A 16,833-nucleotide genomic window follows, 5' to 3' on the forward strand; every position below is an offset into this window, starting at 1 on the left:
TCAAACTGTCATGTTATGATCAACAGGATTCCACCTGTGGCAAGTGTAAGGGCTGTGCTAACCTGTTTGAAGGATAAAAGCCTAGCATCATTGAAAAACAGTAAAATTCCGCCACCAGCTTCAGTGGAATGAGAATTTCACCTAAGCTATCTCTTCTGCCAGGTTTGATTATTCACTCTTTCCAGCCAAATTTCAGGGCTTACAATTTTAGGATTCTTTTTTGCAGTAGTTGCTTTTAGTTCTTGAAATATCTGAATGTACTGAAGAGGAATTAAGTATAGGCCCATGGTCTGACTGTCCTAGGATAAAGCACATTTTCTTACTAGCACCTTAAACTGCACACACTAGAGAATGTCTCTGAAATACGCTTAACCACCAGGATATTGAAAACAGTTGTCAAAGGTCTAAGAGCTTTTAACTGGGTAATAGAACATTAAGACTTGTGTGAATGTGTGTGTCACAATAAGAGATTAGTGTAAAGGTAGTATTTTTAATTTGCTGCATGTTCTTAATCTGTGAAGAAAGATACAGGGGTTTTAAGTAGACTTTTTAAAATATATTTCTTAAAATTTTTACCTTCTGAACCTAAAATGAAATAACATTCTATTTTAAATACCTACAGTGACCTATATCCCATAAGTGGAAATATTTCAAAACAAATTTTTATCCAGCAAACTCTATTATCACAGACATTCTGTACTAGTCAGTGTTGTGTTTCCCTTCAATGGCAGAATGTGTCTTCTCTGAGACACATATGTGATAAAACTCTCATTATGCAGTCTTTGTTCATCTGCTTTACAATCTATTCAACAGTTATTTCAGAAGATACTGACATAAAACCATCACAACTACTGCCTGCAATTAAGAAATCCATCCTCAGTGTAGCTAAGTAGACAATGTGGAACTACATACAGTATATTAAAACAAATGTACTGTAAGAAAAAGACTTGCTCTCTCATTTAAAGTAATGGATTGCTCAAAGATTTTAAAACTGGACAAATACAAATTTAAACTTATGTAAAGCCACTGTTGTGTGACTGCTGAAATGTAAATGAGAAGCTGTTTTATGAGCTAATTATGAAGCTAATTATGTAATTCTGGACAGCAGGTGTTTCACAATGTAATGGGAGAGCATAAAAAGTCTTTCATCTGACATTGCTCTTTTCAGTATTACCAGCCTCAAAAATGGCAGTTTTGCTGCAAGCAGGGCAACAACGAATACTGTCTTAATAATGAAAATGGTTTATGAGATTTCAATGACAAGCTGAAAGTTTGTCTGAAAAGCAAGGAAGAAACGATAATACAGAACAGAGAGATTTGACTCTCTGTGCATAGTGATGCACCACGAAGGATGATCTAACTACTTTCCAGTGTAACTTTGCTCTCATGCAAAATCTAACATATATCCCCTTATGAATGGAAGCATTTTAATGGACACTTACGTGGCTGAATATTCAAAGAGACCATAATAAGGGTTAAACATCTCCTTGGACAAGAGAAAAAACCATTCTCTGGCCACCCCTCCATAGTCAAGTCCTTTTTCTGACTCGAATTCAATCCAGAGCCTGGCTTTTAGTACATCAGGTCTCTTCACAGACATGATTCTTCTGTAGGACTCCTCAAAAATATTATTTCTGTGTAGTTTCATTTCAAATCTGTTCGGTATATCAGCCTATGTGAAAGAAGATTATATTATACTTGTTAGTCTCAATAAGTAAGTCTTCAAGCAAATTGTTGACCAGTGGTAATGACAGATAAATCATATGATGTAGAAAGTTTCCCCTTATTTTTGTTTTCCAGTGCTCTCCAAGTCTACTAGGTTGATAGTATATGGTGAACTAGGTAAGCTCTGGTGTAGTGGTGGTTCTGAGGTTTCTATGATATTTGACAAAACAATGAAAGAAAACAAACAAACCAAAGAAAGTGATAATGATATGACTGTGCTCTATTTTAAGGGCATTTTAGCTTAAAATAGAAACAAGTGCACAGGATTTATGCAACACTTTACTCGGGTATCTATAAAGGCTGGAACAGTTTCACAAGAACACATCTGGTCGCATACAGACAACAGAAGCAAACTGCAAAGATGTAAACAAATGAGATTCAGGCCACCAAAATGTTTCAGAAGCTCTGTTTAAACAGGAGGGAGCCAACACCCATTGTAATTTAGCCCAGGAAGCTAAATTCAGAAAAGACAGAACTGAAACAAATTAAGAATTTTTAAGGCAACAACTGGGTGAACACAAAAACATGACACTTACAGCCAGGTATAGTTTTCCTGATAAAACTGACTTAAAACAACTGTTTCGGAAGGTTTGCTTTTTCCTGACAACTGAAGTGCTTATTGTATACAATCACTGGCCAAACTCAAGGCGAGAAGTCAAGAAGCTATCAATAAACAGGTAAAGACAGTGGCAAGTCCCCCTTCAAATGATAGTTGGTGTTGCTAAGGCTATTTACTGTTAAATTATGAGTTAGTATCACATGCAAGCCAATACTAAACACTCTCTTACGTTAAAGATGTTAGTGAAAATACTTTTTTTCACACAACAAGAACACTAGAAGCTTGTGCCAGATCCAGCACAACTGTGGGCTCTGCCAGCTTGTTCCAGCTCTGCCTTTCAAAGTCCACTGTCGCAGATGAAGGAGAAATATAAATTCTCAAGCCTATTTGTAAACTAACATACCAATTAGTCTCGGTTGCAATGAGAATGGGTGAATCACTGCTACCTCCTTGCTGCCTTCATCATTCTCATTTTGCGTTCAAGTAGAAAAATGTAAGTCTTAAAGATCTGTAAATGTTTTTGTTGAGAAATTCATCAAATTCAAACTTCTCTTAATTTGTTTGGTTCCTACTTAACCTCTTCAGTCGTAGCACAATCAAGAAAAATGGGCAAGTACGTTAGAGCAAGATACAACCCCATTCTGCGTCTATGCTTGGAATAGTAGTGTTTCTCCCAGACATAGTGTAATTGATTCCAACATGAAGCAGCACGTTTCTACTCACTGGTTTCTTTAACTTCTTCCGGAAATAGTCATATTTCTGTTTGAACTCCCTGGAATACGGAACTGCCTATCAGAGAAAGAATCATAAATACAGATTATTCCAGCTGTTCAGCAGTTTGATATTCTAGTATTATTTAAACCAAAAAGAAATTTAAAGACATGCTATCTACATATGTATGCCATAGGTTCATCTAAAGCTCACCACTCATGAAGTACAGCAGCCAAAATTTCCCCATTTCTCAGTGTGTAACTTAAAAGGTATGAAAGCTTTCGACCCAGTTCTTCTGTTCCTCTACTTACCCTCATTTTTTTTTTTTCTGCTTTTAGGAACAGAAAAGAGCAAAAGCAACTTTTAACACAGACAAAAAATTTGAAATGTGTTGCTGCCATCCATGTGTCTTATTAGGAAATAATGAGCATGCCATATGATAACTGACTTTTAAAAATCACTGGTGTTACCACAGAATATAGATTTGCACAGCTGCTAAACATGTTCGGTGCTACTCAAAACAACACAAAATTAAAAGAATTTTCAAAAATGAACCTAAGAACAAGTTAAGGGGCTCCAGTAAAGTTATGACATTAACAACGAACACCATTTGCCTTCCAAAAAGCACAGGGAACAATGTAACTACACAGCAGAGTTGACTAGGCAGGGGAATGTCCATGGGTAGAAATTATCTTTTCAGCCCAATGTGAATGAAATTAATTCTTAACAGTTATCAAACTATATCAAAACTATTTTGTAAATAACTTATAATGAAAATACACATTTTCATAATGACTTTACTCCAGAAACGGAAAGCATTTCATAAATAAATTAACGTTCTTTTGAATCGAGTACAAGTCACTGTGTAATATTTATCTGAATACTCACTCAATGCAACTGCCTGTGAGTTAGATCACATTTTTAAGTAACAGCAACATAACAGAACAATTTTAGAAGTTCAAAAAAAAAAAAAAAAAGATGACACAGTAGAGGTTGGTAGAATTACATTAATCAGCAGAGCTGGAAATTGGTTTCTGGCATATGTAAACAGCCCTTAACAAATGCCACAGGTCTCTGTAATATTTACATGGATTTCCAGATACCCAAAAGGCCTCTCAGGACAATTCCACGCACGGACAACTCAAGGTTTGACAAAAGTTCTCACAACCTCTGTCATTCAGGGTTTTAAAAGACATTTCTATTTGAACCCTGCGCTTCTCTTTCCTGCTAACATACTGGATAGGTAAGCAAGGATTTGACGCTAAGCTAGAAGATTGCCATGTTTGGTGTTAATCCATAAGCCACCCAGTTGCTGACCATCACAGTAGTCAGTAAGGTGTCAATATTATTTTCTGCTACTGACTGGTTGCCATCAGACTCCTTTGATTTTGCACCAGATAGGATATGTGCACAAACACCCAAAAAGACCAAGCCTCTGACGGTACCAAGTAGTACCAGACACAAAAGCATTGAAGTGCATCAGCCATCAAGCAGGAATACAGATAGGAGACATCCATACTCCCAATCACCTGGCCGATGACTGCAACCTAAGTTATTCAGCCTTCAGATGAAATGGCTGTAAAACAGTTGTGAATTAAACTAATGTACAGGAACAGGCCGGAAAAATGATACTATGACAGGTACAAGTCTGGCTCTAACAAATAACTGCTAAGTATTTAAGTAAGATTCCTTAATTCTCTGCAATTTTTTTGACAATTAATTTTTTGAGAATTAAGGATCCTTAATTTCCTGGGGTTTGACACCATACACAATATTACTTTAAACAGGGTTTGGAAAGAGCTGGGGGGGCGGAGGGGGGAAGGCTTCCTGGACTCCTTCATATTTTCCAACTACATCCTCACTTTCCTCTGCTCTACTGTTCCTTCAAGATGAAAGGCTAGACCTAGTAAACCAACTAGCTAAACAAGTGACGGGTCATTACTTGGAAGCAAAGGAATGATCTCAATTTCCACAGGACCCTGAAGGCTGAATCACAAATTGCAAAGCTTTGCTTCAAGTTCAGTTTCTGGGTGAGGACTGGGATTTTGGGGGAGGGAAGGTATAGGCTGGTTTTGAAATGGATTCATGACTGGATGTAGGTGAGAGTGGAAGGTGGAAATATTTTTGCATGGTCTTTTTCTTGTGGAGACATGAAAAATTAAAAAAAAACAAAATCATTTCACTCTGACTTTACTGCAGCCATTAAATAATCTTTCAACATGTTTCCATTGTTTAAATGCAATGTGAAATGCAATTTAAGTAGTTCTTTGTTTTTGTCATGGCACCAAAAATACTATTTACAAGCATTAAGATGAATCCTTAATGCTTATATGACTGTAAAATGGATTCGATCTTGCTTTCACTTTAAAAAAAACCCAAACCCCCAAACACACACACAACTGGTTTTTCCTTAATGGGATCATGATTGACCCTTGTTACCTTTCCCAGGTAGTCTTTCTCATTTATGCTTAACATTTCTGGAAAAATAAACATTTAAGAATTTGTACGGCATACTGTATATTAGTACCTCAAGCAGTAAGTGCACAATAAATAGGTAAATCACTCCAAAAGCAATTATTTCGAACAAGTGATTATTATTAATCTTATTAATAAAAAAGAACAGTTAGAATTACACCATGCAGTAGTTAATCTGCTGTGTTCTGAGACCCTTAAAAATCCTGAGGGTTTACCCCAAATAAAAAGGTATTCTTGGCACCTGGAAAGATCTTAGGGTTGGAAGTCTGATCACTCAAAATACCAGAAAATGGCATAAACCAGCAGGAAAAGGTCAAAGAATCACCCCATATATTTGATGTTTTGAAAACTGGATATTAAAACAAAAGCACATATTTATTTTTTTAAGCTGATATTCTGAAATCTCTTAGTTTATCTGAAGTAGCTTATATGTCCCTTAAAACTGATAAGAGTCAATTTTTGTCTTTTTTACACTTTGAATGCACATAGTCACAGCTTGCCCGTATCGAGTGGAAACAACTTTTTATTATCCAGAAATCCAAAAATGAATAGCACAATGTCTCAGCTCAGCAAAGCTCTGTTGTCAGTAATGACCCAGGTAACAGGTAAATATGAACATTTCTCCAATACCTAAAAACTTACAACAGAGGATTCAGTACAGAGAACTTAGTCTGAAACGCCCAAGATCTCCTGACTTATAATTTGGAGCAGATATAGTGCCCATCACATAGTTTATGTAGAAACACAGTATTTTAACACACTGGAGGAACAAAAGGTAAGATGCAAATACTGTTTATTAACATTGTATATTAAGATTGCATATTAATGTTGTTTGTTTTGTATAATTTATTAATAATATTAATTGTTTGTTCCACACTAAGTAATTTATAGTATCAGCAAGTGTGGAGACAGAAAAAACCTGAAGAATATTTTACACTTATATTAGATGTAATTTATTTAACATCACACTTTTTCCCTCAATTCATTTATCCAGATGTCAAGAGTATGCTAAAGATATCACTCCACTACTTTTATCCTGGAATTTCATCATTGCAATAAGCGGTAAATACAACAACAAAACCCATGCTGAAATACTAAATTTATTGTTCAGCCAGGGATCATGTCAGTAACAGATCACTTTGAAAAACCACATTCATCACCACTTACTGCAGAAAGCTTTGGGCTGCAGAAGGAGAGTGGAACAAATGAGAAATTATGGGTTTCCTTGTGTTACAGAGTGTGAAACACCACTCAGACCATTTCGGTATACAGCTTCCGAATGGATGGAGCTTCACTCAGAAGTAACACAACAATATAAAAAATTAAAACTGGCCAAATAAGATTCTCTATCCTTCTGAAGACCCTTCTCTTCCTCCCCACTGAAGCAGAGGTATTCTGTGATTTACTGTCATATCTACTGATCAAAAACGTTTCCTAGACACTCCAAGGCAGAGGTCAACTTCACATGCTAATGGCTGCAAGACAGGAACCACACTGCACCACTGGAAAAACTCCCTGGCTAGGTGGCTTCTGCTAGGAAAGCCTCCGAACCCATTGAATTTGAACCTATTGTCCAACCTGGGAATACTGTGCACAGCACGGTACTTCCAAATGCTCCAGTGATTCCTAATTGGCCCACTACTGCTTTGGCCCACTGGCAGCAGGCTGGAAGAGAAAGAGTCCCCAGTGCACTCCAGCCTATGCCTACCAAAACAGGGTCCACAGAGTGGTACGACAGTTTGAATGCCGTGAACAAGGCATCAGTTTTGGGGCACCTTGGCAGGCTGCCACTAGAAGGCAGCTCCCGCTGCCCTTGCACTCACAAAAGCAGGCACCTGAGCATCCCGTGTCCATCAGTAAAAGGCAATGCAAGGCAGAGGTCCTGCTTCCAGCTCTGTTCATCAGGCAGAGTCTGACTGATCTGGAGAACAGGCATGACCTGCTGCGCAGTAATGCCTCCTGCCTGTACCAATGTATGTGAGTCACAGCATTTAATGGAAAAAAAACACATGGCAGTACTTACTGGACCAGTAATCGCTGGGTTCTGCAGTCTGGGGTCTTCCCACTGGGTAATTTTATTGTCTGTAAATAACAAAAGAAATTATATTATTACTTCTCTTATTACCACAATGTGAATTTATGTTGGTTTTTTCTCCCTGCAACTGTTTTCCCTACCACTTCCACAACTTAGTATTTCAGGGTTAGAAAAGGCTGCATTCACCCATCTACATCTAAAACCCATCACATCGTTTAGTTGAAAACACTCATTCAAAAATGCAAAACTACAAGAGAATTCAGTGTATTTACACTGCTTTTATTTCAATGTCTGTTGTACTAGACATGTTCTATTTGAACATGGTCTTGGATTCAACTCATAGTAGAAATACACAGGCATCATGCCTGAAAAGTAAAGGAATCCTAAACCTTTATCAAATGACAGACTAAGTTTATTTTTTTGAAATTTTGCATAAAGATAGCCAAAATGTAATACTTTAAAAAAAAGAGTCTGCATTTAAATTGGGAGGGAAAGACATCTCTTTAATAAAAAAAAAAAACCCGCACATCCTAGACAGTGATTTCATGAAAAGGTTATAAGGACGGTTAGGGAGGCAAAATTACACAGTTATGGTATAGGAGACCATTTAATTTTGACCAAAGGAGATTTTGGCAGTAATGCAACAGAATCCAGTTCTTTTCATCTACAGTTTTTAAGAGCACCAGGAGGGTGATATGGTAAGGTTATACAGGACCATGGTGAAACTCTCCCTGCCTCCAGACAACTGGTCCTCACAAGATTCTGAACACAACAGAATCACAACAAAATGATGATGTTGCAACAATAAGACAATGTTCCAAAAACCAAACTAGATGCCACCTGCAATAGCAAGGTTTAAGTCATCCACTTCCTGCACTGAAAGGGTAACAATAATGTATCTGTTTGTTACATACATACTTTGAGTTATGAACTGTATATTAAGATAGTAGTCCAGATCTTAAGTTTTGTAATTGCTAGGTTTGGGAATAAACACACTATCTTTCAAGAAAATTGCTTTTATGGCTACTATAGGTAAAAGCAAAGAATCAAACCCACTTACATTAAAACACAAATTTTCCATGTCCCTACAGTTGGAAAAGCCCTGTAAGTATTGAGCAGCCCAAGGCAGTTTTAGAATGGACTGGGATTTGAAAGGTGACATTCATTGAATGTTAACTGAAGAAAACTAAAAAATATCATATGCACATTTCAAGAAAATTGATCTATCAGTTAATTTAGTATTAAAATACTATTTTATTTCCCTTTATACATTAAGTCTATTTAGTGCTTATCAAAATTACGGAGGAAGGCTGTTAGACTTATAGTTCCAGAAGCCACATGAGATCCACAGACCAGAGTCTGCCATACAGGTGAGATGCCAAATCATGCCCTTTTCATCTTGCTTCAACCTGTTCAGTCAAATTTCCTTCAATGAAGTTCGTTTTATAGCAATTCATCTCTTACACCTACTTGAACCTAACAGCCACAAATCATGGTGGCAATTTTCTATGAAATCAAAGATAATAGAACTGGAAATGACTGCAAGTTTGTCAATTCTTTCTTATTGCCCTACAAACTTAAGAGTGTATGATATTACTGACAAATCTTTGCCTCATTTGCTTTTCAGAGTACTTCATATTATAAATGCTATTCCAGAGCTTAAATGCCCCAACAATTAGAAAGGTCTAATGTGAACCACTACCTGGAATTGCAGCTCAAGATTCTCTGTCTTATGCAAAGTGGGTATCGATAACATTCATTCCTTTTGCAGCACATTATTGAAAATCTACCATCTCTCAAATCTTTGCACAAATACAATACTCTGTAGTTCCCCACAAATGAGGCTCTAGGGGTCTTTGAGGATTCCCTGTTCTCCTCTGTTCTCTTTCCAAGTGGTCCACTATTTTCTTGAAGTTTGGGATGCCATGCTAGATACAGTATTATCATTACCAGTGCTGAAGAGATTAGAAGGATTATTTCAGGTCTTAAATAAGACATCCCTGTTGATACACCACAGGGTGAGTTAACTCATGTCCAGTTGATGAGGTTTTTCATGCCCTTATCCACAAAAACTCTGTTTATTATTCTTATTCTGAGTAACACTTTGCAATTCTTATTGAACAGCATCTTACTTCACACTACAGTGGCAATTTTGCCAGACTCAGTCTGATTTCTCATCCTGTTCGTTAATGGATATATTGAAGAATGGTGGATCCAAGACAGACTTTGAGGGGAACCCACTTAATAAATCCATCCCTCTGTCAGTGAACCACTGATAAGTGTTTTGAATATGGTTGGAAAACCTTTGTGTTTTCCTTCATGACACCTTCCAACAGGTAGATCGTATTTTCCTATGAGGCTCCTAGGAAATGCATAAGTATATGCATACTACAATGAGTAAAGAATACTGTTTTATTCATGGATAGTAAATAACATTGACTTAGCTAGCTAAGGACCAATCACAGAGAACTAGAGGCTGTATTTTTTGTTAAAAGACTGACTGCTGCAGAAATTAGAACTGTTTACAGTTAAAAACTAAAAATACTATATTTTCAGCCTACTGTGCTACAAGTAATAACTAATTATTTTAACAGTACTTTGCTTTAGTAGTTTACATGGCATGCTTAACAGCAGCTAGCATTGCTCCAGAAGAGGAGGTCTCTGTGCTGGTTGCATTAAATGTTTTTACAGTTTCTGTCAGGGGTGAGAAAAACATTTCAAAAATAGGACAACAGTATTGGTTACTTATGCAGAAGAATTACAGAACGTATCTGGGGAACCAGGACATTATCAGTAGCTCAGTCTGTCAACACTGGCAACATTTATATTGTATTCTAATAATGAAACTGACTACAGTTGTTGCATCTTAACTAACCGATTTAGCAGAGTGACTAAAATGATGGCCAGCTGCATACTTTCGGTGAGCACAGCTGATCACACCCGTGAGTGATTCCAGTGTATGCTCTCAAGTTAGCCATGAAACAAGTGAGGGCCAGCAGGCTCTGTCACAAACCTATCATGGTCAAATCCTTACCACTACTGTGAAAGCAAATACTACTATTGATATTGCTCAAGCCAAATAAATCACTGAGCACTGAACGCTGTCTGCAGTCATTCCCTAAATACTTAGCACAACATTATCACAATGGAGCTGCAATGTGTCCACTGTAATACCACTGCCAGCACCTCTGCTCCTACAGTCCACCTTTAACTGTAGCACCGGGGCACCACATTGAGACCAAACCAGCGTTTGTTGGAAACAAGCAGCATTATAAAAAAATGGTCTAAACTTTTGTAAAAACTGCTACATAAAACACTAAAACCACTCAGATCAAAAGAGGGACTAAAGAGAGATTTCAGATGCAAATATATTTAACAATGATAAATTATTTGGGCAATTCTAATTAATATACACCTTTAAAATTCCATTTACTTTTAGAGACTAATACATGGTTAAGTAGATTCAGGAGACTGAAAAATTAAAACTTTTTAAAGGAGGTTGGGAGGCTGAACAATTATAAAGATGTTTTAAACATGACAGTTTTCACCTGTGACATTTCAGTGGCAGCAGTTTAGAATAATTTGCCGTATTTAAATTTCTAGATATCTGTTGGGAAAAACAATTACAGAAGGTATAAAGAGCAATAATTCTGTACTGATGTTTGAAAGAGGATAACTTTGTGCTTGACAAGTGTATTATTTCTGATTTTTATTTAAAACTATTTATACGATTTTAAAATGCATATTACTTTAGAGACAGTCTTTTAATAATGATTTAATAATGTCAAATATACAACTACAGATAAGCAGAGTCAGTGTAACTGATACTGAAAGAAAAACATAATACTGTCAAAATTGTGTAATAATTTAAGATTTTAATTCTTCCAAGTTTTGCTTAGCATAATACCCTCTTCTACTGGTTTTGTGAGTTATCCATTTTTGTGAAGATTATGTCACCAGTAGAAATACCTCATTACAAAGTCCAGCTGAAGTCTTAAAAAAAATAAAACAAGAGAAGAAGAAGAAACAACCCAGCATTCCTGGGTTGCTTCATTTTCAAACAACAACAAAAACTCACACAGTAGTTCTGAGATGCTGTAATAAGACAAGTCTACAATGAAACATCACTTACACTAGAACTTCACTAACAGAACTGAATAATATTAATGGGCTGGGTGCAGTTTAACATGCTGTAAATAGGAAATAAGATCAGAATCAGCACTGCCACAATACCTTAAAGGGAGAGGAAAAAGTACTTGTCAGTGCTAATTTCTCCACTGCCTGTATGTGGAGTTGTGGCTATATGATCTTTTCTCATCTTATTTTCTATTCCTAGTGTATATTTTAATTTATTAAGTGCAAATAAGCCATGGGATCATCAACAACAACAACAACGAATTCAAAGTATCAACAAGAACAAAAGAAACCACAAAGAAGAAATGTTAATGCTTCACAAGTCAGAGAGGGACAAAGCTTGATGAGCCAATTAAAAGCAAGCTTTCAGTGAATATACAGTACCGTATGAGGGCACTAAGTCTCTGGTATCAATGTCTCCACATATCAACACCTGGCTTCCTAAATGAAGAGTAAAATTATAAAGCTTTCACTTCAATATTTATTACCTCCCTTTGTCTATTTGCTATAGTACTTGAGTGCTTACTTACTATGGTCTATGTAAAACGTTCTTCCATCCAAATGTATTCTTTCCTCCCAACCAGGCTGGAATTGGGAAATAAAAAGAAAGAGAGACCATAAGTGAAATACCACCACTCTCACACAGCTCAAAGCAACACATTATCCACACCTACATAAACTGCCTGATAGATACCTGTGAGGTAGAAAACATGAAATGAACACAGATGCATTATGTTAAGGCCAAAAATCTAGAAAAATTCAGAGAACTGGCTATTTATACAGTAGACCATGTCAAATAAAGTAAGTAATTTTTTTAAAGCTTGGAAGTGGAAGCTTCTTGCATCAGGGTTTACACCCATCCCCTACTACGAGGAAACAATCACAAAGAATACATTATCCATCACTGGTTAGGTTTGAGAGTTTCTGCTTCTGAAACACGTGGGTTATTTTTACTGTAAGTATAGAAGCCAGGATCTCATTACAGTGAGACAAGAACATCTAACCTAGTCCTCAGTTCTTCCCATTTTATCCATTCCCTTTCTTCATCTTCCAAATAATTATAGTATAGAAAGAAGAATAAATGGCACACTTAGTATATGCAATGCTGTCCAGCCTAGCACTCATTCCACCCATATGCTGTACATAAGCTTCAGCCTTCTATAAAATATAGATGAGAAATTATTTAATTTTGACCTTTTTTGAGAAACTCTTGTTAAATTCTGTAGTCATTTTTACCTCACTCAAAAATGGAGTTTAACCGAGTTTAAGATCTCTTACTAGTAAATTATGTATTTCCAGTGACACATGTCAGGCTATTCTGATTTCACTGCATGTTTTACCTCTTGCAATTAACAAAACAACTGTAAACTGGCCCTCCAGCTACTCTCATGCAGTGCCTCCTATCTAAGCAATGTATTCTCTGCAGAATATAGAAGTTTCATTGAAAAATCAAAATCTATTTAGATTTCTAAATGCCTGAATATGCTGGTATATTGACACAGCTGGCTTTGAACAATCTACTCCATTTTTTACTAAAGCAACAGGTAATTATCTAAAAGTACATAGAGAAATTTCTTCAAAGTTCAATGCTTCAGATACGCAAGGAAACACAAAATTGTTTCAGAAATACTACGGGCCGGCTTCAAAGAGCCTGACTGATTCACAGATCACAAAAGCTTTTTGGTGCTATATATAAACATAGCTTTAGTATCTTCAGAAAAGTGATGTCAGCAACGTATGTGTCCACATACAATATATGACTGCCATAATAGATCAGATGACATAAGATAGCACGTACATATCAAAATACATACACATTACCACTTACAGGAAGAGGGCCCAAATCATTAGGGTTCAAAGAGGCTTTTGATCTCAAATGTACTGGAAACTTCAGTCGTGGATCCTCCTGTAACAGAAATATGGAACTGTAAACCAACAGATCAAGTTAGATCTACATACTAAGTCAAACACAGAATTATCTGGAAAGTAAATCTTCCTACATTACAGTTATTCTTTTATTTTTACTTTTCGAGACTAAACCAAGATTTATGAAAGCGATAGAACACTTTGTATTTGGACATGTCACATACTTTATTAGGATTCATATACTGAAATAATTTTTTAAATGTTAAGAGTTAGTTAGGGTGATGCAAGACTTTGACTCCATTAAGTGTGCTGTATTATCCAGAAGTACGCTTCAAAAAATACAGCCTTGTTCTTTGGAACGCATGCACTCCCATAAGGGGCATTTAGGTACATGCACACATTTTTGGCTCTTAGAAACCTAAGAGAAATAGGCTGTCCTGTCACAAAAAGGCTCAAAAAGGATGAAAATGAGCTCCTTACATTTTTATTAATGCATAGGTTTATTACATCAATGTCCAAATGAGGCAAAAAAGGTCAAGTAAAATAGGTCACAGAAAACAATATTAGGCAAAAAAATGCTTGAGATTTCCACACACATAATTTACCTACATGCAGCTGGGAGCACCATTAAAAAAACATGTCATGTAACTAGTGGTCACTGGGAATCTGAATGACGCCTCAGGAATTGAAGTGCAACTCATATTTCAATGATGATGTGAAATGCTGTCTTGCCTTTGACATTTTTTACCTAGTGTAATGTTATTTCTTCAATTTGTTGGCCAAAGTTGCAGAATTATTGAAGTACAGATTCTCATGACATAAAACAAGTAATAAAATGGATTCTGCTAACTGAAGAAGATGAACCCGTATTATATTAATACAAAAGTAGTGCTAGTCACAGTGAAGTACAATACAATTATGGACAGTCTCAAACTGAACTACAATCCAAATCTCCACTGCACTGTATGCCTTCAAAACCCACAGTTGTTGAATATAAATGGCAGTTACTTGTATGCAATGATTTGTCAAGAATAAAAAGGTCAACTACAAAATGTAAAGCACTACTGCATGATATATCACGTATAAATGCACCAAAATCTAAGAGGATATGAACAACTAAGTTTCCTTTCACCAAGCACGGCGATGGCAGCACTCTAGTCATTTCAGGAAATTAGCTACTCAAGTCTATTGCTACTGTACAGGACAGCATGGAGGATTCACTATGATTACTAGAGCAGTTTTATGACAAGTTAGGCTGACAATTCCCCTCTCAAAGCAAGATGAATCCCAGAATAAAATAGGGGGTATATAGGCAGGAAAACAAAGACAGAAACATTTAAAAGATGGGAACTGATTTACAATTCATTATCTAGAAAGTCTTACCCATGTAGTAGTTTTAGTATTATGATCAATGAAGAAGGGCCTGCCATTGGGTGCTATTCGCATCTCCCAGCCAGGAGGAAGGAAGCTTTGTGCAACTTTGTGTTGTGGTTTAGGAGAGTTGTAAGGTGAGGGCTGTGGAGACTGTGGATTGGAAAGCGTGTCCTTCACTGCTCTGCGCACAGGGGAGTCCTTGATACCCTGAAGAAAATGAAAGATACTAAGAGTTGTCAAATGTCACTCAATACTGTAAAGGTATAAAACTTCATTTCAAAGCAAACATTTTTTCATTCCAGATGTAATTAATAGTAGAAATAAGTCCTGGGACTGATTTCCTAGAACACACTTAGCTAAATTCCGCTCCTTGTAACATACTGAGCTTCCTGCTGTGAAGGACACAGTGTTCTATCACTTCCCTCTACAATGGTAATGTCCACAGTATTTACTTCTGATTACATATTTCACTGCAGCTGCCCTGTACATGTCAATATTTCATTTTACAAAGGAAAAATAAAAGCATTACTTTGTTCTTCATGGTGTAATGTATCTCAGTCTTCAACAAGAGAGTATCCTAAATGTGAGGGGATGTTTTCCACTTTTCAATGCATTGAAAAGTGGAAAACATATTTAAATATGAACCTAAATTAAATTTCTAAACTTAAAGTTTGTTAAAAACCAGAAGTCTGCAGTTACAGAGTTTTGGACAATTTTAAAAAAATATTTTCTTCATAAATAATGACAGCTGCAAAACTGCTTCACTGATCGATGCCTATTGGTTAAAAACAGAAGTTACATTAGATGGTGGGTTTTATTTTAAATTTCACTGGGGAAATGCACATTTAGATGCCTAAATAGCTTGAAAAATTTGATCCAGATTTATTCACCTTTGAAAACACAAACTAACACAATCAGAAAACAAGACTTAAGTACTATGTTTAAACCTCGTTTGCATTTGTACTTTTCAGTTACTTTCTAAAAACATGCTCTCATTAGCTGATAAGAGTTTGTTTTCTTCTTATTTTACTAATTATTAACATTCAGTAAATCTATGCATGCTTATTTTGGCAATTCTCTCACATAGCCTACATTTACTTACTATTTTTGAATATTAGATTAGAAAATGAGGTACCAATATGGATGTTTACAAAATTATACTACCCTTATTTGTGGCTTGTTCTGAGCTGCATTTGGATGGAAAAGACAGTTAAGATTACAGTGTTCAAAAGCTGCAATTAAAATATCTTGCATTAAATAAAACTTTCCTTACGTCTTGTACACAAAGAAGTTTAACATTTTACAATAAAACGACTATTTAAATAAAAGAAGTTGAACTATTTTTTTTCTCATGATTGTATTCTTTTAATATTTTAAGTTTAGTAAGTCTACACCTTGGTTTTTTTGGTTTTTTTTTTTTAATTAATTCAGAGGTAGGTGTAAGAAGACAAGTTTGTGCTCTTCAGAATCCTTGGGGTTTCTAAGCACTGAACAAACTAACCACTAAACTGGTTAGCTGAATAGTCTGAAGTGAAGAGAATGCCAGTTTTGTAGCTGTGGAATAAGTTATTGCCCTTAAAAGCCAGCTCGAGTTTCAGATGCTTAGTTGGTGACTTCCACCAACTCAACCGTTTAAAGCATCAATAGGGAGATGAATGCCCTTTTAATTCAAGAGATTCAGAATCTTTTAATTAAATTTATTTAAATTGTAATAAATTTGGTCTTTAAAATTAACACTGGCAAGAGTAGTTTTAAGTAGTCCTTTGTAAAAGGGTTTATCTGAATTACATGTAAGTAGAGCTAGTTTATTTAAAAAATTAACTACAATCACCTCACTACAATCTGTCCAATAATCCTACCTTCGTTTAACAACACATTCAGTTTGAATACATTTCAGTATAAGGAACAAAGGAGAACGATGCATAAAATGAACTAAATATTACAATCTTCACTT

General features: G+C 36.0%; 1 protein-coding gene across 13 annotated transcripts in view; it reads right to left on the reverse strand.

Annotated features, from left to right (window-relative positions):
- The window catches only part of NEDD4L (NEDD4 like E3 ubiquitin protein ligase), a 180,065-nt gene that overhangs the window by 14,296 nt on the left and 148,936 nt on the right, over window positions 1-16,833 (reverse strand). For 9 of the 13 annotated variants that reach the window (XM_080371781.1, XM_080371782.1, XM_080371770.1 and 6 more), the window contains 7 exons: window positions 14,889-15,086; window positions 13,468-13,545; window positions 12,170-12,224; window positions 12,024-12,080; window positions 7,494-7,552; window positions 3,008-3,073; window positions 1,443-1,672 (listed from right to left, as the gene is read on the reverse strand). In XM_080371781.1, the coding sequence (XP_080227907.1) occupies window positions 1,443-1,672; window positions 3,008-3,073; window positions 7,494-7,552; window positions 12,024-12,080; window positions 12,170-12,224; window positions 13,468-13,545; window positions 14,889-15,086 (743 nt within the window). The remainder of the gene's footprint in view (window positions 1-1,442; window positions 1,673-3,007; window positions 3,074-7,493; window positions 7,553-12,023; window positions 12,081-12,169; window positions 12,225-13,467; window positions 13,546-14,888; window positions 15,087-16,833) is intronic. The other 4 variants (XM_080371771.1, XM_080371772.1, XM_080371775.1 and 1 more) reach the window with 1 other exon arrangement.

The sequence above is a fragment of the Falco punctatus genome (assembly GCF_963210335.1).
Source record: "Falco punctatus genome assembly, chromosome: Z".
Taxonomy (NCBI): Eukaryota; Metazoa; Chordata; class Aves; order Falconiformes; family Falconidae; genus Falco; species Falco punctatus.